The sequence below is a fragment of the Betta splendens genome, chromosome 10, assembly GCF_900634795.4.
Source record: "Betta splendens chromosome 10, fBetSpl5.4, whole genome shotgun sequence".
NCBI classification, from domain to species: Eukaryota; Metazoa; Chordata; class Actinopteri; order Anabantiformes; family Osphronemidae; genus Betta; species Betta splendens.
This window is the reverse complement of record NC_040890.2, coordinates 13,309,265-13,325,559: the sequence shown is the minus strand read 5'-3', so window position 1 is coordinate 13,325,559 and position 16,295 is coordinate 13,309,265. Positions and strand designations below refer to the sequence as shown.

General features: G+C 47.7%; 1 protein-coding gene across 1 annotated transcript; it reads left to right on the top strand.

Annotated features, from left to right (window-relative positions):
- The first annotated feature begins 4,726 nt into the window (after positions 1–4,726).
- Positions 4,727–12,906, top strand: LOC114864840 (neuronal acetylcholine receptor subunit beta-2-like). The gene is made up of 6 exons (XM_029165822.3): positions 4,727–5,704; positions 9,410–9,555; positions 9,707–9,751; positions 9,832–9,941; positions 10,623–11,613; positions 11,718–12,906. Exons 1-6 carry the CDS (start codon positions 5,653–5,655, stop codon positions 11,871–11,873), a joined length of 1,500 nt encoding a protein of 499 aa, XP_029021655.1. The 5' UTR covers positions 4,727–5,652; the 3' UTR covers positions 11,874–12,906.
- The last annotated feature ends 3,389 nt before the right edge of the window (positions 12,907–16,295 follow it).

Sequence of the window (16,295 nt, the reverse complement as noted above, 5' to 3'; positions counted from 1 at the left end):
CTTTTAAACAGACCGCTGTTGAATGTTCAAGTAGTGCATCAGCGTCAAGTAGCCACTAGGTGGCGTTACTTCTCTGTTATGACCACTGTCATTACTTTGCATGATCTAACTGACACCTGAGTGTTGGGCAACATGTACTGTAGGCCCCACCTTTCTTAGTACAGGCAGTGTATAGGTGGTGTCTTACAGGCACCAGACCCCCCCCCCCACACACCATGGAGCACGCTTGTTCTTCCACGGTTGGCGTGTGCTCGTGTCCCCTAACAGCACACATCTGCCTACTGTACCTGGCAGCAGCGCCGCTTGTCTTATGCCTTCGGATGTTTAACAGGAGAAACCTTGCTACGGTTTATTTTTTTTCCCCAAATACTGCATCTGCTGCTGAATTCGAAGTGGCTGCCGTCACCTCGGGCCTTTGTGTCACAGTTCTCTAGAAACATGGTGCAAAGTTCATTTATGAAGAGCTCTTCCATACGTTCCTTGACTTGTCTTATTTTTGTGGGTTTGCTGTAACCGACGTGTTGGAGGAGGAGCTTGCTGAGCGTTTACTGTGGAATCATGTGTCTCATCTGAGTTTTCATGCGTCAGAGCCAGTGTAATGTAAGAGACATGTTTGCAAATTTATATTTAATTAAATGCGAACCACTTGGCCCAGACCCGGTGACTCAGTCGCCCTGTCAGACTCTTTGCTTCCGCTCTCCTTTTGCTTCTCATCTCTCTGCTCCGACTCCCTTTCTTTTACGCAGCTCTTCCTTCTCTCCTTCCACTCTATCGCCTCCATTCCTTCCTCCTGTTTGTCTCTCCCCCCTTTGTCCTATACTCCAGTGACTTTACTCTTCCTCCTGCCCTCATCATGTACTGTCTTGTTTCTGTTCTAGGCTCACTGCCGTCTCATCACACTTCACCCAGTCTCCTGTCCTTTTACTTATGCATCTCCTCCACCCAGTTCTTCTCCCACATCTGCTTCTGCCGTGATCACCGCCCACTCCTTTAACCGGCTTCCGCTGCAGAGCAGTGGCGTGGAAGTGATGGGAGTGTTCTGCTCCAAACTGTCTGCCTGGTTACTCAAGTCTGGGAACAGGATCAGAGGTCCGATATTTGGAGTCCCTGTCAATGTTCAAGCCTCTTGCAGCAATGAGTTGGAGCCACATTTAGATACTGTAGGTACTCATATTTGCACGATTAGAACCTCTAATAGTTGCACAAGCACAAACATGAAGGCAAATTAAATGAGAAATGTGTAAATCAGAAGAGGCTTTGCTGCACCTGTGCCGCCTCTGCAGCCTCTCCTCCTGGCAGCTCGCGCTCTCAATGTGCGTCCACGTGTGTGCTGTGCAGACTGTCCCAAGCTGACAGGGTACACGGATTCTCCATCCGCCTTTTATATAAAAAGAAAGTGAGGCCACCCAGCTCTGCCTGCTCCGCTTAGAATCACACCGTATCCCTGCATCCTTTCTCCTTAATATCGCCTAGTCTCCGCTCGGCAGAACCAGAGTTAAATGTGAACGCCAGCGTAAATATATATTTCATAGGGATTTCCCCGTCTGCGCGGCGAGTGGCTGCTGGCCATGTCGTCATGTTCTGAGCTGTCAGATGTCGTCACTGTCCGCGCGAGACGCGAGGTGTGTGTTTGTGTGAGAGACGCAGACATAATGAGGAAGGGGGAAGGATGAGACAGGAACGGATCCAGACGGGGCGCTGAGCTGCAGCGTGTGCTGTGGCATCGGGAGATGCTTCGGGTTGACAGTTTAGCCGGAGACGTGGGCTTGGGGAGTGCGTTGGTGCTGTATACACAGGGGTTGATACACTGTACACGCTTTACATGGACAACAGGAGGCTTTAGGGAGCTGGTGTCAGCCATGCTGGGAAGTCACATGGCCACAATCTTTGCTCTAAAACCATTATTTACTGTCTTCGCAGTTGTTTTGACAATTCACAACATTTGTGAAAAAGAGAAATCTCATCAGCTTGTATAATTGAAGCTAAATCCTCTTCACGTCATAACTCTGTGTAGTGTGAATAACCATTCAACCCACAGGGACACATATGTTTTATTTAGACTGAAGTGACATTTCTATATCTTGTTTCTTCTTCAGTTTTCATTTTAAAGGCTCAGGTTATAATGTTACTTCTGCTGTTGTCGTAGGTTTCCTGTTATTGAAGAGGCAGAGATCACATCTGCCCGCTGGCCTGCTGGTTATTTCTGTGGGTCATGTTTTGGTCATGCATTGGTTCCAAGGTGAGATTTGAGGCAATTGCAACGTAAGAGAATTAGTTTCCAAATAACAGAGGAGTTGGAAAATCAACCAATATGACTCATCTTTCGTGAGTTCTCCTTCGACTGTGATGCTGGTTGCACTTTGTGGTCTAACAGAAATATGAAGACCAGCTGTAACAAGGGGAAATATTTTATATTGTGTTATACATTGTCAGCTCTCTATATAGTTTTTTTAATATAATTTAAAGAAGTTACACACAATTCTACTTGGAAGCTGCCCAGTATGACCACAGTCTGACCTGCAGCTCCACTGGAACCATATTAAATTTAGAGTGACAGAAACTGTGCAGTGCGCGAATAAGACGTCTAACAATAGTTACTGGCCAGATTCAAACCAGGGATGCTGTGATTAGATATATGCTTCTTATCCCCCTGGCTCCCAGGATGCTGGCGAGCAAATGAAGAAATACATCAAATGATAAATGTCAAAACACCGAAACGACAAGGATGAAAATTCACAAACAGGCAAACTGGATTGTGTGCAACCGAATCTTTCCTGCACAATGGTGACGCTGCATGTCCACAGAGGTGAGTCGAGCGGCTCGGTTTTGGAGAGAGTCCTGCTTTGCGTGGACGCTCAGAGGTCTATAAATACTTTTGAAGGTTTGACTCGCATCCCGACATTTGTATGGACGGCAGGAAAAGATTCTAAGATGAATTTTCCACATCAGCGAAGGTTACGCAGCCTCTAATGGTTTCCAATAGGATGCTTAGAGCAGCAGATAGAGTGAGTGCTGTGTGCACAGTGGCTTTAAAATATTGAAACTGAGAAGTGAAAGATGGGCTCAGAGGCCGGAGCACCATAACAGCCAGGATCATTCCATAGAGACAAACCTAATCCAGTCAAATGATATACAATATGGTGATGCAGCTGTTGGAAACTAGATGTAGATGTTGTTAAGTTTGATGTAGGCCTGAGGGGTGTGTTTGTGTGGGTACAGCCAGAATACATTAAGTGTGCACAATTATTTATTTATTTAGGCAGTCAGTCAATACAGATTAGCTGACTGTTTCTGGAGTCATGCAGTGTTGAAAATTACAGAAATAAAATATGGATTGACAGCATTTTTTCTGTTATGTGAAGGTTTAACTCTTTTTGGAGACTTCCAGGCTCAGACTCAGAGCGTGTGCTGTAACATGCTACTCACGTGATGCATCCATTCTTATCTAAACATGTAAGAGTGAGCAACCTTAAAATTACGTGTCAAAATATTCACTCTGTTAAGAAAAAAAGTCTTCAGTGCAATTTTCCCACAAGCGAATATTTCACTAAATCAGAACGATTTATTCTTCAGAACATAATTCCTCATTGAAAGTGAGCGGCTGTGCATTAATCGGTGATGTCACTACGTTTTTCACTTTAATGGATTTTAGATTTTTTTAGCAGCCTTACAGTCACTGTTATTACTCTAATGCCACTGTGTAATGATGGAGTGGAAAGAAATGGCTGCCTGGAAGCGATTCACAGTGATTCACTGCTCTGCTCGGCGGTGAGCGCTAATTGGTCCTAATAGATTGAAACTCCTCAAACAACCAAAACTTCAGGTTGGCGCAAAGATATAGTTTTATTTAAATAAATCGTATGCATTTGGAGCAGGTTAGGCTCCTGCATCTAGTCATGATATTAGCATCCAGGGAGCGTTGTGTATCAGAGCGTCCTCACAAAGGTAGAAGTCGCCGTGTGTGGGTGTGAGATCATGTTTTTGCTGGCGGACTCTTCAGGGCCTCAACAGACCCCACAGCCGCTCTAAGTAGCTCTGATTGAATTTGGCCGCTCTCTGCTCCTCTGCGCCGCTTTTAGGATGCAGAGATAATGCTCATTAGTGCAGACGGGTGGGGACGTCGGGAGGCGGATGCGGACGTGCTGCTGAAGTGTGGCTGGAATGGGGAGTGATGGGAGGATAATATCATTGGGCTGCATTCAGAGCTTGACTTGGGGTTAGTTTGATGGAGTGCGTGGGAGTGCGTGTGTGTGTGTAAAAAAACATACGGTAGTGTCTGTGATGATCAACGTGGCAGAATAGATGCTAAAGATGCATCACAGTCAAATAGAGACCCCCCCAGCAGAAGCAGGGTGCAGCCATTGCCTTCATTGGACTGACTGAATGGAAACACCTGACCTTCATTTCGTAACTGTTCCGGTTCCTCCCTTTACTCCTGTTATTTTCTCCTCTCTGTCCGTGCTGTGAAACAATTAGCTGGAGTCCTTTCCTCGTCTCATGTCTCCTCCAGGGTGATGATGCTGCAGGGATGTGTCCGGAGAGGGACGCCTGCAGCTTTTACAGTCCTGCTGCACAGGCTCACACACTCGAGATCCACCGGCTGAGGCTGAATCCCTGAGGCTGACTATTAGAACTCATTATCATTTTTAACCATAGTTTGAGTCCTACAATTTGACACAGAGCTCGTTTATATGTTTTATGGCCTCTGACAGGCTTGTTTTTTATGAATTATAAACAATCTGATTTAGTGGCTGTTTCTGTTTACAGCAGTGGCCTCTTAGTACAGAGCTGTCTCGTTTTACCCATGTCACTGCAGGGCCCTTAAACAATGTTTCCTCCCCTACCTCTTACTCATTGTGTTGCATCACAGCTGAGCTCGACCTTTGACTTCCCTGTAGTGATGGTGGGTGGCAATTGACCCTCAGTCTGGATCTGGTCATTTACTTTCATTCAAATCACTAGATTGTCTTTTCACTTCGTATAGTTTTAGCCTCGGCCAACGTTTGACTTCCTGTCGCTGCTCCGTAATGAACTTCAAACAGTGTTTTTTCGATTAACCAGCAAAACTTCAACGAAGGGACTCGTCTGACTGGACAGGGTGATCCTGGTTCAAGTTGCCGGGTCGCCCCCGGGGGCGTTTCTGACTTTGATCGCTTCCTGCTTGTTGTCGCACGCGTCAAACAGCGTGGATCAAGACGGCGGCGAGCGAAAGTGGCGCCCGCCGGGGGAGCGCGCTGGGCAGCAGGGCGACGGCCAGTCCGGGGCGCTTGAGTCTGTCATCTGGAGGATGACCGTCACATCTCCACCAGCTTCTCGCCCGTGCCCCACAGAAAACCACTGCTTTTGTCGCTCTGCGAGCATCAAGGCGCTGCGCGCAATCACAGCTCCAGGACCAGTGGCGGAGTCGGTGCGCTCTTGCAGAAAACATATCTGGGCTCAGACTGCAGTCAGTGCGTCTCTCCATGTCTCCAAGAACCAGACACGGGTCCTCCTCCGCGAAGTCACCCGCAATGAAGCCGCTATAATATAACCTGTTTTTCTCCTTTCATGATCTGGTCTTTTCTTACTTTGCGCGGTGCCAACTAAAAGAGGGAAGACGCGCGCTCCGGCTGCAAGTTTCTGCGCGTGTGTCGCACTGGAGCGGAGGAAGCGATGGCAGCCCCGGTGAACGCAGCCCTGGCTCTCCTGGTGACCACCGTGGCAAGTGAGTACTGCTTGGAAATGCTCCGGACGGCAGCGTTGGGGTGAAGCGCGCGTGCGGGTCCTTAACCAGGCGGTCGTGAAGCAGCCCACTTTGCGCGGTGTTTCATGTAATTCCAATCAAGTGCTTTGATTTTCGTTTAAGGTCACACGTGCTTTGAAACTCAGCGCCGTTCATACACTCTAGACTACACCAGTACATTTTTATGGGTAGATTTAATGCACAGTTTCCCTTAAAGATAAGGGGGACACAGAAAGCACGTTATTAGGCAATGTGGCGTTTCCGCACGTCGGACACTTGAAGCACTTGATTTTCTTCTGCACGCCTCAAGTACCCATTTCTCGTTTCTACGCATTAAACCCGCAGTGTCAGAATGCTTAGTATGTGAACTGGTGTGACGTTTGAGACGGTTACGTTGCTCCTGCACATATTTCGGATGGATTTGAACGCGTAACGCTTTCAAATCCGAGAGTAACTCGGAACCGTGGTCTGATCATGAGTCATTAAGCAGCGGCGTGCTGTGGCTCTAATTGCAGACCAGGGTGCAAGTCTACATGGTGGAATCTCATAATAGTATCGTGTGGGTCTCACTGTGCCCACTGACCTGAAATATGTCAAAAGTCATCTGTTCTGACGGAGAACATTAGCAAAATGCACTTGAATCAGATGAGGTGACGTAAACGTCTTTTTTCCTCTCAAGTCCGTAAGGCTCTATTTACGGAGAACTGTCCGTGGTGCTGAACCACTGGGGGGAAAGCCCATTCAGGAGCTATCCATACCACTGAAATGCAATCCCTCATGGGCGATTGTCAGATTCAACATTTTCCTTTTGGCAAGTCCAAAATTCTGAAGATATTTATTCAAGTAGAACAAAACAAAGTAAAAAAAAAGTGTTTACAAATTGTGATTAAACTCAATATGTCGGTCCGTTTTTAGTTTCTTTCCTTGTTGATTTTTTGTCCTTGTGAACCTAAACCTGTGTTCATATGTATCTTGATCTCCTACACTTTAAACTCTTTACTTCCTCTTGCTGCAGTAAGCGTCTGCAGTTCAAGCATCACATGGCTGTTCCTCTGTCGCTGCCGTCAAACGTCAGCGTGGCTTCTAGAGGAAAATGACCTAATCCAGTCAGCCACGTTGTTGGGATGTGTCCCAGTCAGCTCCTCTACCCTTTTCACTCCCCGTGTCCCTTTTGCAGGCTCTCGTTCTTACGTCTTAATGCTTATGACATGTTTGGGTTCTCATCGCACTCTGCTCTCAGTCCCTTCTGCCTCTCTCAGTGTCAGATGCGTGCTTTAGTTAACGCACTAATGTGGGCAACAACTATCCCAGATTAAATGTTTTGCTCATTAGGCACTTGCACAAGGCATGGAGTGCAAGAGGATGGATTCACACGCAATCTGCATTTAGCATGTTGCACAAAAGCCTCACACAAGCCTGACCTTGCCTCTCTTTAGTATCTGGGTGAAGCTTTATAAGCGAGTGAGAAGGAATACGCGGCATTAAGTATTTTCCCGGGGTCATTCTGAGGGTGTTGTTTATAAACTGCTTCCTCATAAAAGCATGTGTGTATCATCAAAAGGGCCCGACATCACTGAGTCACACTAAGTAAACCATTAGTCACAGCGCTGGTTCCCTTCTTTGGACCGTGCGCTTTGAATAAGGGAGGGATGAGGCAGATAAAGAACTACATCAATGTGATTTTCACGGCGGAGCGGAGGTCATAAGAAGCTGGTACGCAGTTTCCAAGTATGACGTGTGAGAGCAGAGGAAGCTGAAAAACAGCAAAAGCTACTTTTGCCGCTGTCACTGTCTCACGTTTGTTCTTTATCCGCACACGCTCAGGTCACTTATGGCCAGAACAGAGCAAAGCGGGACACAAAGTCACAAAAGAGAGGTTGTGACACAGAAAAACTGATGTAAATATTTTGTTTTATCCCGACAGATGGAAGATTTTCTGATGATACGTTTGAAGGGAAAATAAATCCCTTGAGATGCTAAAATCCCCAAAATCTGCAGGCAGTAAATGCATCTTGGTGGAATTTGACCATGTGCCTGCAGATGAATACAAACGGCCTTTTTTTATAACATGACTGATTTGGTCAGTGCCAGAGTCAAGCCAAAGACAGCTGAAGCCTTAATTGTTTTGCCTCCGAAGGCCACCGCAGATGGTAACGCGCTGAATAATGCACCGTGCTAAAAAAAAAACCTGCAGGATGCAGAATTTAGCCGCTTCCCCCTCTCTGCGCCCTGCACTGATGGCCGGGCTCGCTCGTCCGCCCGCAGCTCTCAGGCCCAGCAGCGCGTCGGAGTGTTTTCATCGCAACCCGCGCCTGCATGTTGTGATGAAAAACGCACCGCGTGTGGATTTTACCTGGTTAAGATAGACTGGAGGAGTCATGTCTGGTTGCCTTTGAGTGTCTGCGCTTGTGAGATGATGGCATTTTTATTTTAGTGTGGATGAATTATTGAGGTGTGGAGAGTGCAGGCGGACGGGAGTGTGTGTGTGTGTGTGTGCGTGTGTGTGTGTGCGTGTGTGTGTGTGTGTGTGTGTGTGTGTGTGTGTGTGTGATGAGACCTGCCGGGTGAGTCCCTAATGCTCCATCTCTACTTACACCAGCCTCATCTGCTGCTTTAGAATGTGAAACCCCGTGGCTTACATGCCTTTCATACTACGCCTCTTTAGGGATCTCTGGCCTCTGAGGCTCAGGAGGAAGGAGCCCGAGCACATGCGTTCATCTGTCATGAGCGGCTGAAGCCTTTCATTGCTTTGGGTGGGAGGGGTTCATGCTGGACAGGTCACCAGTCCATCGGAAACCAGCAATCACACTGTAGGTGGTTGATTGGGAAGTTTAGGTCATGCGTGTCATCAACAGGCCTCAATCCCATCAGTGGATCTTATAATTCACTGTGATTCGTCAGCATAATATGGCATCATCCGATTTATTGCTATCAGACGATCATTCTGATCCGGCCGTTGTTCTGTGTCTGACATCGCTGTTGTCTTTTGTGCTGCGTGCGTCTTTTCCTGATCTCCTGTGTCTCTTCCCCCCGTCTAATCCTGACAGACAGAGCTCTGTGTCTCAGAACTGTCTGCAGACATTCACCCTGGAGCTTTAATGTCATGTCAGAGCTGCTCCGACACTAGTAGCTACTGCCTGAGTCTCCGAAAGCCGCCTGCTGGAGGATGATTTGAAGTGATCAAGTGCGGAACCTCCCCCTTCGGCACCTGCCTCCGAAGCGCAGCCTGTTTTCAGCTTCATCCTTACACGTCGGTGGAAATATGGTTTGTCTTAAAACCAGTTAAACGCCAAACTAGGAAATAGTCACAGCTGTGAAAAGCTACTGGAGAGGTTTGTGGCTCATATCAGTTCAGGCATATTTGCACAGTCACCTGGGGAACTTTAGGTCATAGTGTTCATAACGCTGGCAATAAATGTAGTGAACAAATAAGTTGTCGTGCATGTTGCGCTTGTCACAACATGCAGTTTACCATCTGATCTGCAGATGTCCACAGCTCAGCACATTACACTCATTACACGCTCGTTACAGCTGGGGACTCGCAACCACTAATCGGTGACAGCTCACAGCACGGCATTTAAGCGCTGCTTCACCAGCTGCTGCCGTTTTAACGGTTCCGCGCGGAACGCAGCGAAAACCGCCGGAACGTGGCCGCGTTTGCGTTAACGCTGTCGCCGGTGCCTGCAGCTGCCCTGTGTGCCGACGTGGAGGAGCGGCTGGTGAGTCACCTGCTGTCGCCGGAGCGCTACAACAAGCTGATCAGACCGGCGGTCAACAACAGCCAGCAGGTCTCCGTTTACATCCAGGTGTCTCTGGCCCAGCTGATCAACGTGGTGAGGACACACACACACACACACACACACACACACACACACACACACACACACACACACACACACACACACACACACACACACACACATGCAAATTCGAATCCATGTGGCTTAAATTCAACATTAACATTAACATTCTGCTGTTTCCCAGAATGAGAGGGAGCAGATCATGACCACCAACTGCTGGTTGTCTCAGGTCGGTGTCCTCACTCCTCTGTTCATCTGTGCTCGGGTCGAGTTAAACACTCATTAGCGTGTGTGCACTTTTCCCCTCAGGTATGGAACGATTACAGATTAATGTGGGACCCTGAGGAGTATGAAGGAATCAAGAAGATCCGCGTCCCATCGCAACACATCTGGCTGCCGGACATCGTCCTCTACAACAAGTACGTCTGGCACAAAACCTCAGAGGCTCAGATTTCTTATGTGACCCTTCAGCGCTGGAGCCGTGGTTTATGTTTTGGTCGAGCGTCTCCACGTTCAATAATAAATGTTGATTCTGTGATGGAGAATTCTGCCGCTGTGTGTGCGGCGCGTGTGGCGTTTGTGTTTTGGTCGGCAGCGTTAACCATCCGCTCAGACAGAGCTTGTCGCCGTTAACATTTCATGAGCACTGTGTGCTGGTCAGCTAAAGATCACATTAAGGCCATAATGGGCCCAATGGAGCAAAGCGAGAGCAACTGGTCAGCAGGTCTCTGGTCAAGTGAGGGTGACCTGAGGTCATAGCGAGCAGGTGGGGCCTCTGCATATTTAATTAGCCTACGTAAACCCCAGTCTTAGAGCGGCAGAGAACACGTTCGATGGTTGGATTCCTGACCTACTTTATAATTGATAGACCTCTTATCTATAATGCAGCTGCTTGGAAAGATGAAGCGAAAACTCAGCCTCAGCAGATTTGAAGTCAAAGGGTGGAGCAGTTGTTCCTGCCCAACACGTCCTTATAGACCGGCTGGGACCCACACGATGAACCCTGACAGGCCGACACGTGTGAGCTGGTCAGGGTCTGAGAGGGAAACCGAGCTGCAGATGTTTTGCCTTTGCTCATCGCCACCTTTTCGTCCTCTCAGCGCCGACGGCACCTACGAGGTCTCCTACTACTGCAACGTTGTGGTCTCCAACAACGGCGAGGTCAACTGGCTCCCGCCCGCCATCTACAAGTCAGCCTGCAAAATCGAGGTGCGGGACTTCCCCTTCGACCAGCAGAACTGCACCCTCAAGTTCCGCTCCTGGACGTACGACCACACGGAGATCGACCTGATTCTCCTCAGCGACTTCGCCAGTCGCGACGACTTCAAGCCCAGCGGCGAATGGGATATTGTCTCGCTGCCCGGACGCAAGAACGAAGACCCTCATGACATCAAGTACCTCGATATCACCTATGACTTCATAATCAAGAGGAAACCTCTGTTCTACACCATCAACCTGATCATCCCCTGCATCCTCATCACCTCCCTTGCTATCCTGGTGTTCTACCTCCCGTCCGACTGCGGTGAAAAGATGACTCTCTGTATCTCCGTCCTCCTGGCCCTGACTGTGTTTTTACTCCTGATCTCCAAGATTGTGCCGCCGACATCTTTAGCAGTGCCTCTGATTGGGAAGTATCTGATGTTTACAATGGTGCTGGTCACCTTCTCCATCGTCACCAGTGTCTGCGTGCTCAACGTGCACCACCGGTCCCCGAGTACGCACACCATGCCTCCCTGGGTCAAGCGCGTCTTCCTGTACCAGCTTCCCTCATACCTCTTCATGCGTCGGCCCGGCAGCTCCAACATCCGCGAGAAGTTCCGCAAAAAGCACCAGCAGCGCTCGTACTCGGACCACAAGCTCCGCGGAGCAGAGGGGGGCATGGGGGGTCCCGCCGGCACGGCGGACTCCCCCTCGTCCTTCTTCGTCAACGAGGACTCGGCCAAGCGCTACGGCTGGAGGATCGGCGACCTGTCCGAGAACACGGAGTTCAGGAAGAGGATGACGCTCAAGAGCAACATCGACGTGGAGGACGCGGTGGACGGCGTGCGCTACATCGCTGAGAAGATGAAGAGTGAGGATGACGATGAGGGGGTATGTGTCTGGAAGTAAAAATAAATAAAAAATAATAAATAAATAAATAAATGTTTGACTTTAAACCGTCATGCATCATGTCTAATTCCTCTTCCTCTCTCCAGATAATTGAAGACTGGAAGTACGTTGCCATGGTGATCGACCGTCTCTTCCTGTGGATCTTTGTGTGTGTGTGTGTTGTCGGGACGCTGGGCCTCTTCATGCAGCCCCTGTTCCAAAGTTATAACACCCCCAGTATCGATGACGTGGACCATAACTGAAATCTGAAACTGGAACTTTGGTCTCTACAAGGCCCCAACATGAACTTTACATTTAACACATAAACACTTTCACCACTCACACGTCCATCGCTACCACACCCTCACTGGGAAACACGTTCGACCCTTTTGCCCTCCTAATGTCCGTCACCCTCGCCGCTCATCCTGTCATCTTCACGCCTCTGCCATTCGCTGAGGAAATGGAATCTTTCAGTGCATCTAGAGGGCAGAATGCTGAGACAGGACCAGGCAAAGTGGTTGCATCTGTAGCTCCACCTAAAAAAAGGTGGTGGGGAAAATAAGTGTGTAAATGTGTGTGTGTGTGTGTGTGTGTGTGTGTGTAGGGGGAGGGAAATAACTGACGGGAACAAGACCCAAGTTATAATTACCCACTATTATCTTTTTTCATTCATACTGTGAAGTGAAACCACCTATTGTATCTTCAAAACAAAACCTTTACCGCATTAAGTGTGTTAGTGCTCAGATCCTTCACTTGGCCGGCGACAGCAACTCAGGACTTCATCTCATTTTTTGTCTGTCTAAAACAAAGAAGAAGAAGAAACGAGAAGAGGAAGCAGTTTCTTGTAGATACACAGAGAAGTTCACATCCCTGCGTCCGACGCACACGCGTATGAACTTCTAATATTTGCCCTGAACATGGGCACAGAACCGACGCTATTGGACTATTACTAATAATAATAGATTAACGTATGAGTGGCCCGTGTGTTTGAGCAGCCATATTGTCAGTGAGTGACGGATGTTACAGCAGTGCATTAACCGATTCCTCAAAGCAGCGCTCGCCATCAAAGAGCCCAGCAGCAATAATAGTGTATATTACTTCATCCACGGTGACCTGGCTCGTCACTGTCCTCCTTGGATCCTTGTCCAGACAAACAACTGTGCTGATGTTTGTGTCTAAAACCTTTTTCCTCTCATGGTCGGGCGCGCTGTGACAGGTTCCACGTCACAGTGTTACAAGAAAGAACTGTGAGACGATCTCATGTCTTTACTTAGTGGATCAATAAAGTGAAATGAAGGCAACAAGTTGACTGGTCGTAGGTTTTCTGTGTGTGTGTGTGTGTGTGTGTGTGTGTGTGTGTGTGTGTGTGTGTGTGTGTGTGTGTGTGTGTGTGTGTGTGTGTGTGTCTTTGTGGTTACATCAAAGTTGGGCCCAAAAAACTACCAAAGCAGGGCCCTATGGCCATTTGTGTGTGTGTGTGTGTGTTTGTGTGTGTGAACTTTCTGAGGCCAAGACTAAATGCTGTTCAGCTGATTAAACAGTCCTGAATCCCTGAGGTTTGTTACTCCACCTTCTGTTCTCTTAAGATGGACGGAGGCTGTACGACGGCTAAGGACCAACATGTGAGTGAACACACACATGCACAACGTCAGGAGTCGAAAGTGTTATGATGCATTCTCTCCCATCTTCCTTTCAAATTATTTTTATGTGTATTTCCAGTTCCTTCCAGCAACTGCAGTGACATCCAGCCAAGATATTCCTGCACTGAAGTGTCCAGCCATCATGGTGTCATACACACAGACAGACGCCCAGTCAAGTGTCACACTGTGACATAATCCTACCAACGCAGTGACAACCACTGAGCTGGTTGGTTCAGCAATCACAGCTCATATTTGTGCTCCGTCCGTCCATGTGTGACTTCTAAATCACACGCTTGTCATCTGCATCAATTCCCATTAAAAGAGGAACATGTGGGTGAGAAGGGTGAGGGGGGGCTGGTGCTACTGTTGTGGTCTGGAGATTCAGATAATACATTACATGATTTTAAATTATGACGATAAAACATTGTTTGCTTGACTTTCTCTGACTTTTGACTTTAATAAGCCTTCACTGTGACGTAGCACTTGCTCTAATATGCACAAGGAGGATCTAAGATTAAACTGTGTCCTCAGGAAGTTATTAGTGCAATGACAGAGAAATTACGTCTTCTTGCCTCTGTGACACTTGGATACACTAAAACGCTGGAGTTTTTGAGGCTATACTCGCTGCCAAACGGCAAAACTGACTCAGCCAAGTGGAATTTCCTACTTGTCTCAATCGTGCCGGCAGATACTCAGAAAAGGGGAACGTTTGCAGGATCTGGTCCTAAAGAATCCAGCAATAAAGGCACTCCATCAGAAATTAATGAACATTGGATTTCTCTGCAAGACGAAATTACCTATTCTATTCTATTCTATTCTATTCTATTCTATTCTATTCTATTCTATTCTATTCTATTCTATTCTATTCTATTCTATTCTCTCATGCTGTAATCAGACTCCTCCATCTCAGGTGCAGCAGGGACTGTCAGCAGTTTGATCTGTTTCCTGTAGCTGGTCGCCCTCCACCCCCCCTCCACGCAGCATCCCTCTAGGATTTATCTGCCATTTCATCTCCGTGGTCGATATTTATGAACTACATTACTGCACTAGAGAATGTGTAGTTGGCGTGTTTTTGAGTCAGGGGGCATCGATCGTCGCCCCCCGAGGCGCTCGGGGCCTGTACTCGCAGGGCTTCCCGCTGGGCTGGGACTTTGTGTAACGTCCCTGCTGGAGCAGTAACTCTCTCCTCAGCTGTGCACCTGCTGACAGACGGCGGCGCCTGCTGCTGCTGCTCACTAGTGGTTGTAGGAGACACTGCAGTGCAGCAGCGGGACTCACCCAGGCCGTCTCAGGGCTGCATGACTCCAGCCACAATGAAAGCAATGCATCCATCATTTATTTAGAAGAACTCTAATGGAACAAACAAGTTTCAGAATAATGTGGTTATGGATGAGTTTCAGGCTTTTTGATCTTATATTGATCCCTACAGGGTTCATAACATAAATTGTACACATCAGTCTGTTGTCTAATATTTTTTGCCTTTTCTTTTTTGGATGGAATTTTGCCTTTTTCAGGCCTCATAAAAATTTGATGTACGATGTCACAGCTAAAAAATGTTGGAAAGGTGTCGAACCACTGGATCAGCATTTATCTACAGAAATGAGCAGTTCAAAACAAATTTTTCCACTTTAGTGACTAAGACCAAAGATTTTATATTTCGAACTGATTAAAAATCACTCCCAGCTGTGATGTGCATCATTCACTCAAATCTCATCTTAGGCCAATCATTAGTGGACCAGATAATGAATATGACTCGCGAGGCTGCTCCGATCCCTCGGGCAGCTGCTAATTTACAGAGAACGGCATTGTTTCAAATGCGGAACGTTCAGAGAACAACATAAACAGACAGAAAGCCAACATCATGCAGAACTGTGGTTCCTCCAGTGTGTGACAGGCAGGGGCGGCGCATGACGGAGGGGTCGTGGGAAGAACATACAGTGCGACGGCGCTTCAATTAGCAGCACAGGGCTTCGATCAGATAACTATGATTCCAGCAGGGCAGGAACTTTAATTAGTTGCTGGTGGCTGCAGTGTGACCAATCACACTGCCCGTGGTTCAGAGAGGGAAGGAAGGAGGAATCTCTGGGAAGACGGCTAAAGTGTTCACACAATAAATGACCCAGCACATTTAAAAACCCAACTCTGATGTGAATGAGGCGGGACACTCGTGGCTGACACACACGTGTGCAGCTCCGCTTGCCCTTTTCCTTTCCCTCTGCTGTCTCCGTCGGGCCCCGGAGGTCTTTGCGCTTTGTCTGAGCTGTCCGACCAGATGCCTGCTGTTATTTAACAGCGCGTCTGACTGTGCGACCGCGCAGAGGAGGAGGAGGAGACAGGACAGGGAACGGTGAAGCTGCATGATGAGGAACTCGTCCCTCCCGCTCCCTGCCGGCGCCGCTGTGGACGTCAGCTCGGCTGGAGACGCCGCCGAGACACCAGTCGACTGAGTGTGACACTGTAGGGCAACGCGCTCCTCCTGTGAACCTGACTAATTCCTGCAGTGCTGCAGATGCGCTGTCTCTTTCCTATTATTTTATTTATGTGTTGGCACAGAATGAAAGTCAGGTTAAATAACTCCACTTTGTGCACTTTGCGTTGCAGATTTAATGAAAATAAAACACTGTTTAAAATGTAGACTGGCTAAAACAAAACGTAAGGTGAAAACAATGGAGAGTCCAAATTGACTCCAGTTCATATTTCAGGTGAGAGTAAAGGAGAAATCAAGCTGCCTCTTGTGCTTTAGATAGAAAACAAATCTACAGCATATGCAGAAATACAGATATTGATTTTATAAGAGAGAGAAAAGCTGACGAGTCTCCACCCACTGGTCAGTGCAGTGGATGGAGGAAGGAGGCGGCAAAGCCGATATTACCTTCACTTATTTAATTAATATGCTTTTTTCTGCAGCACACATGTTCTGACATATGACATCTAACATCAGAGAACTGCTGTCTAGAAGGTTATGTAATCTTGATTTCTGTTTAATTTGGCCTAAAATAACAATAATTACCTTTTATCTGCATTATTTTGTTGTTCTTTTATTTT

Coding starts and splice junctions, on each gene's coding strand:
- LOC114864840 (XM_029165822.3), top strand. CDS start 5,653: ATGGCAGCCCCGGTGAACGCAGCCCTGGCTCTCCTGGTGACCACCGTG. Junction 5,705..9,409: donor CCTGGTGACCACCGTGGCAA/GTGAGTACTGCT, acceptor CGGTGCCTGCAG/CTGCCCTGTGTGCCGACGTG. Junction 11,614..11,717: donor GTGAGGATGACGATGAGGGG/GTATGTGTCTGG, acceptor TCCTCTCTCCAG/ATAATTGAAGACTGGAAGTA.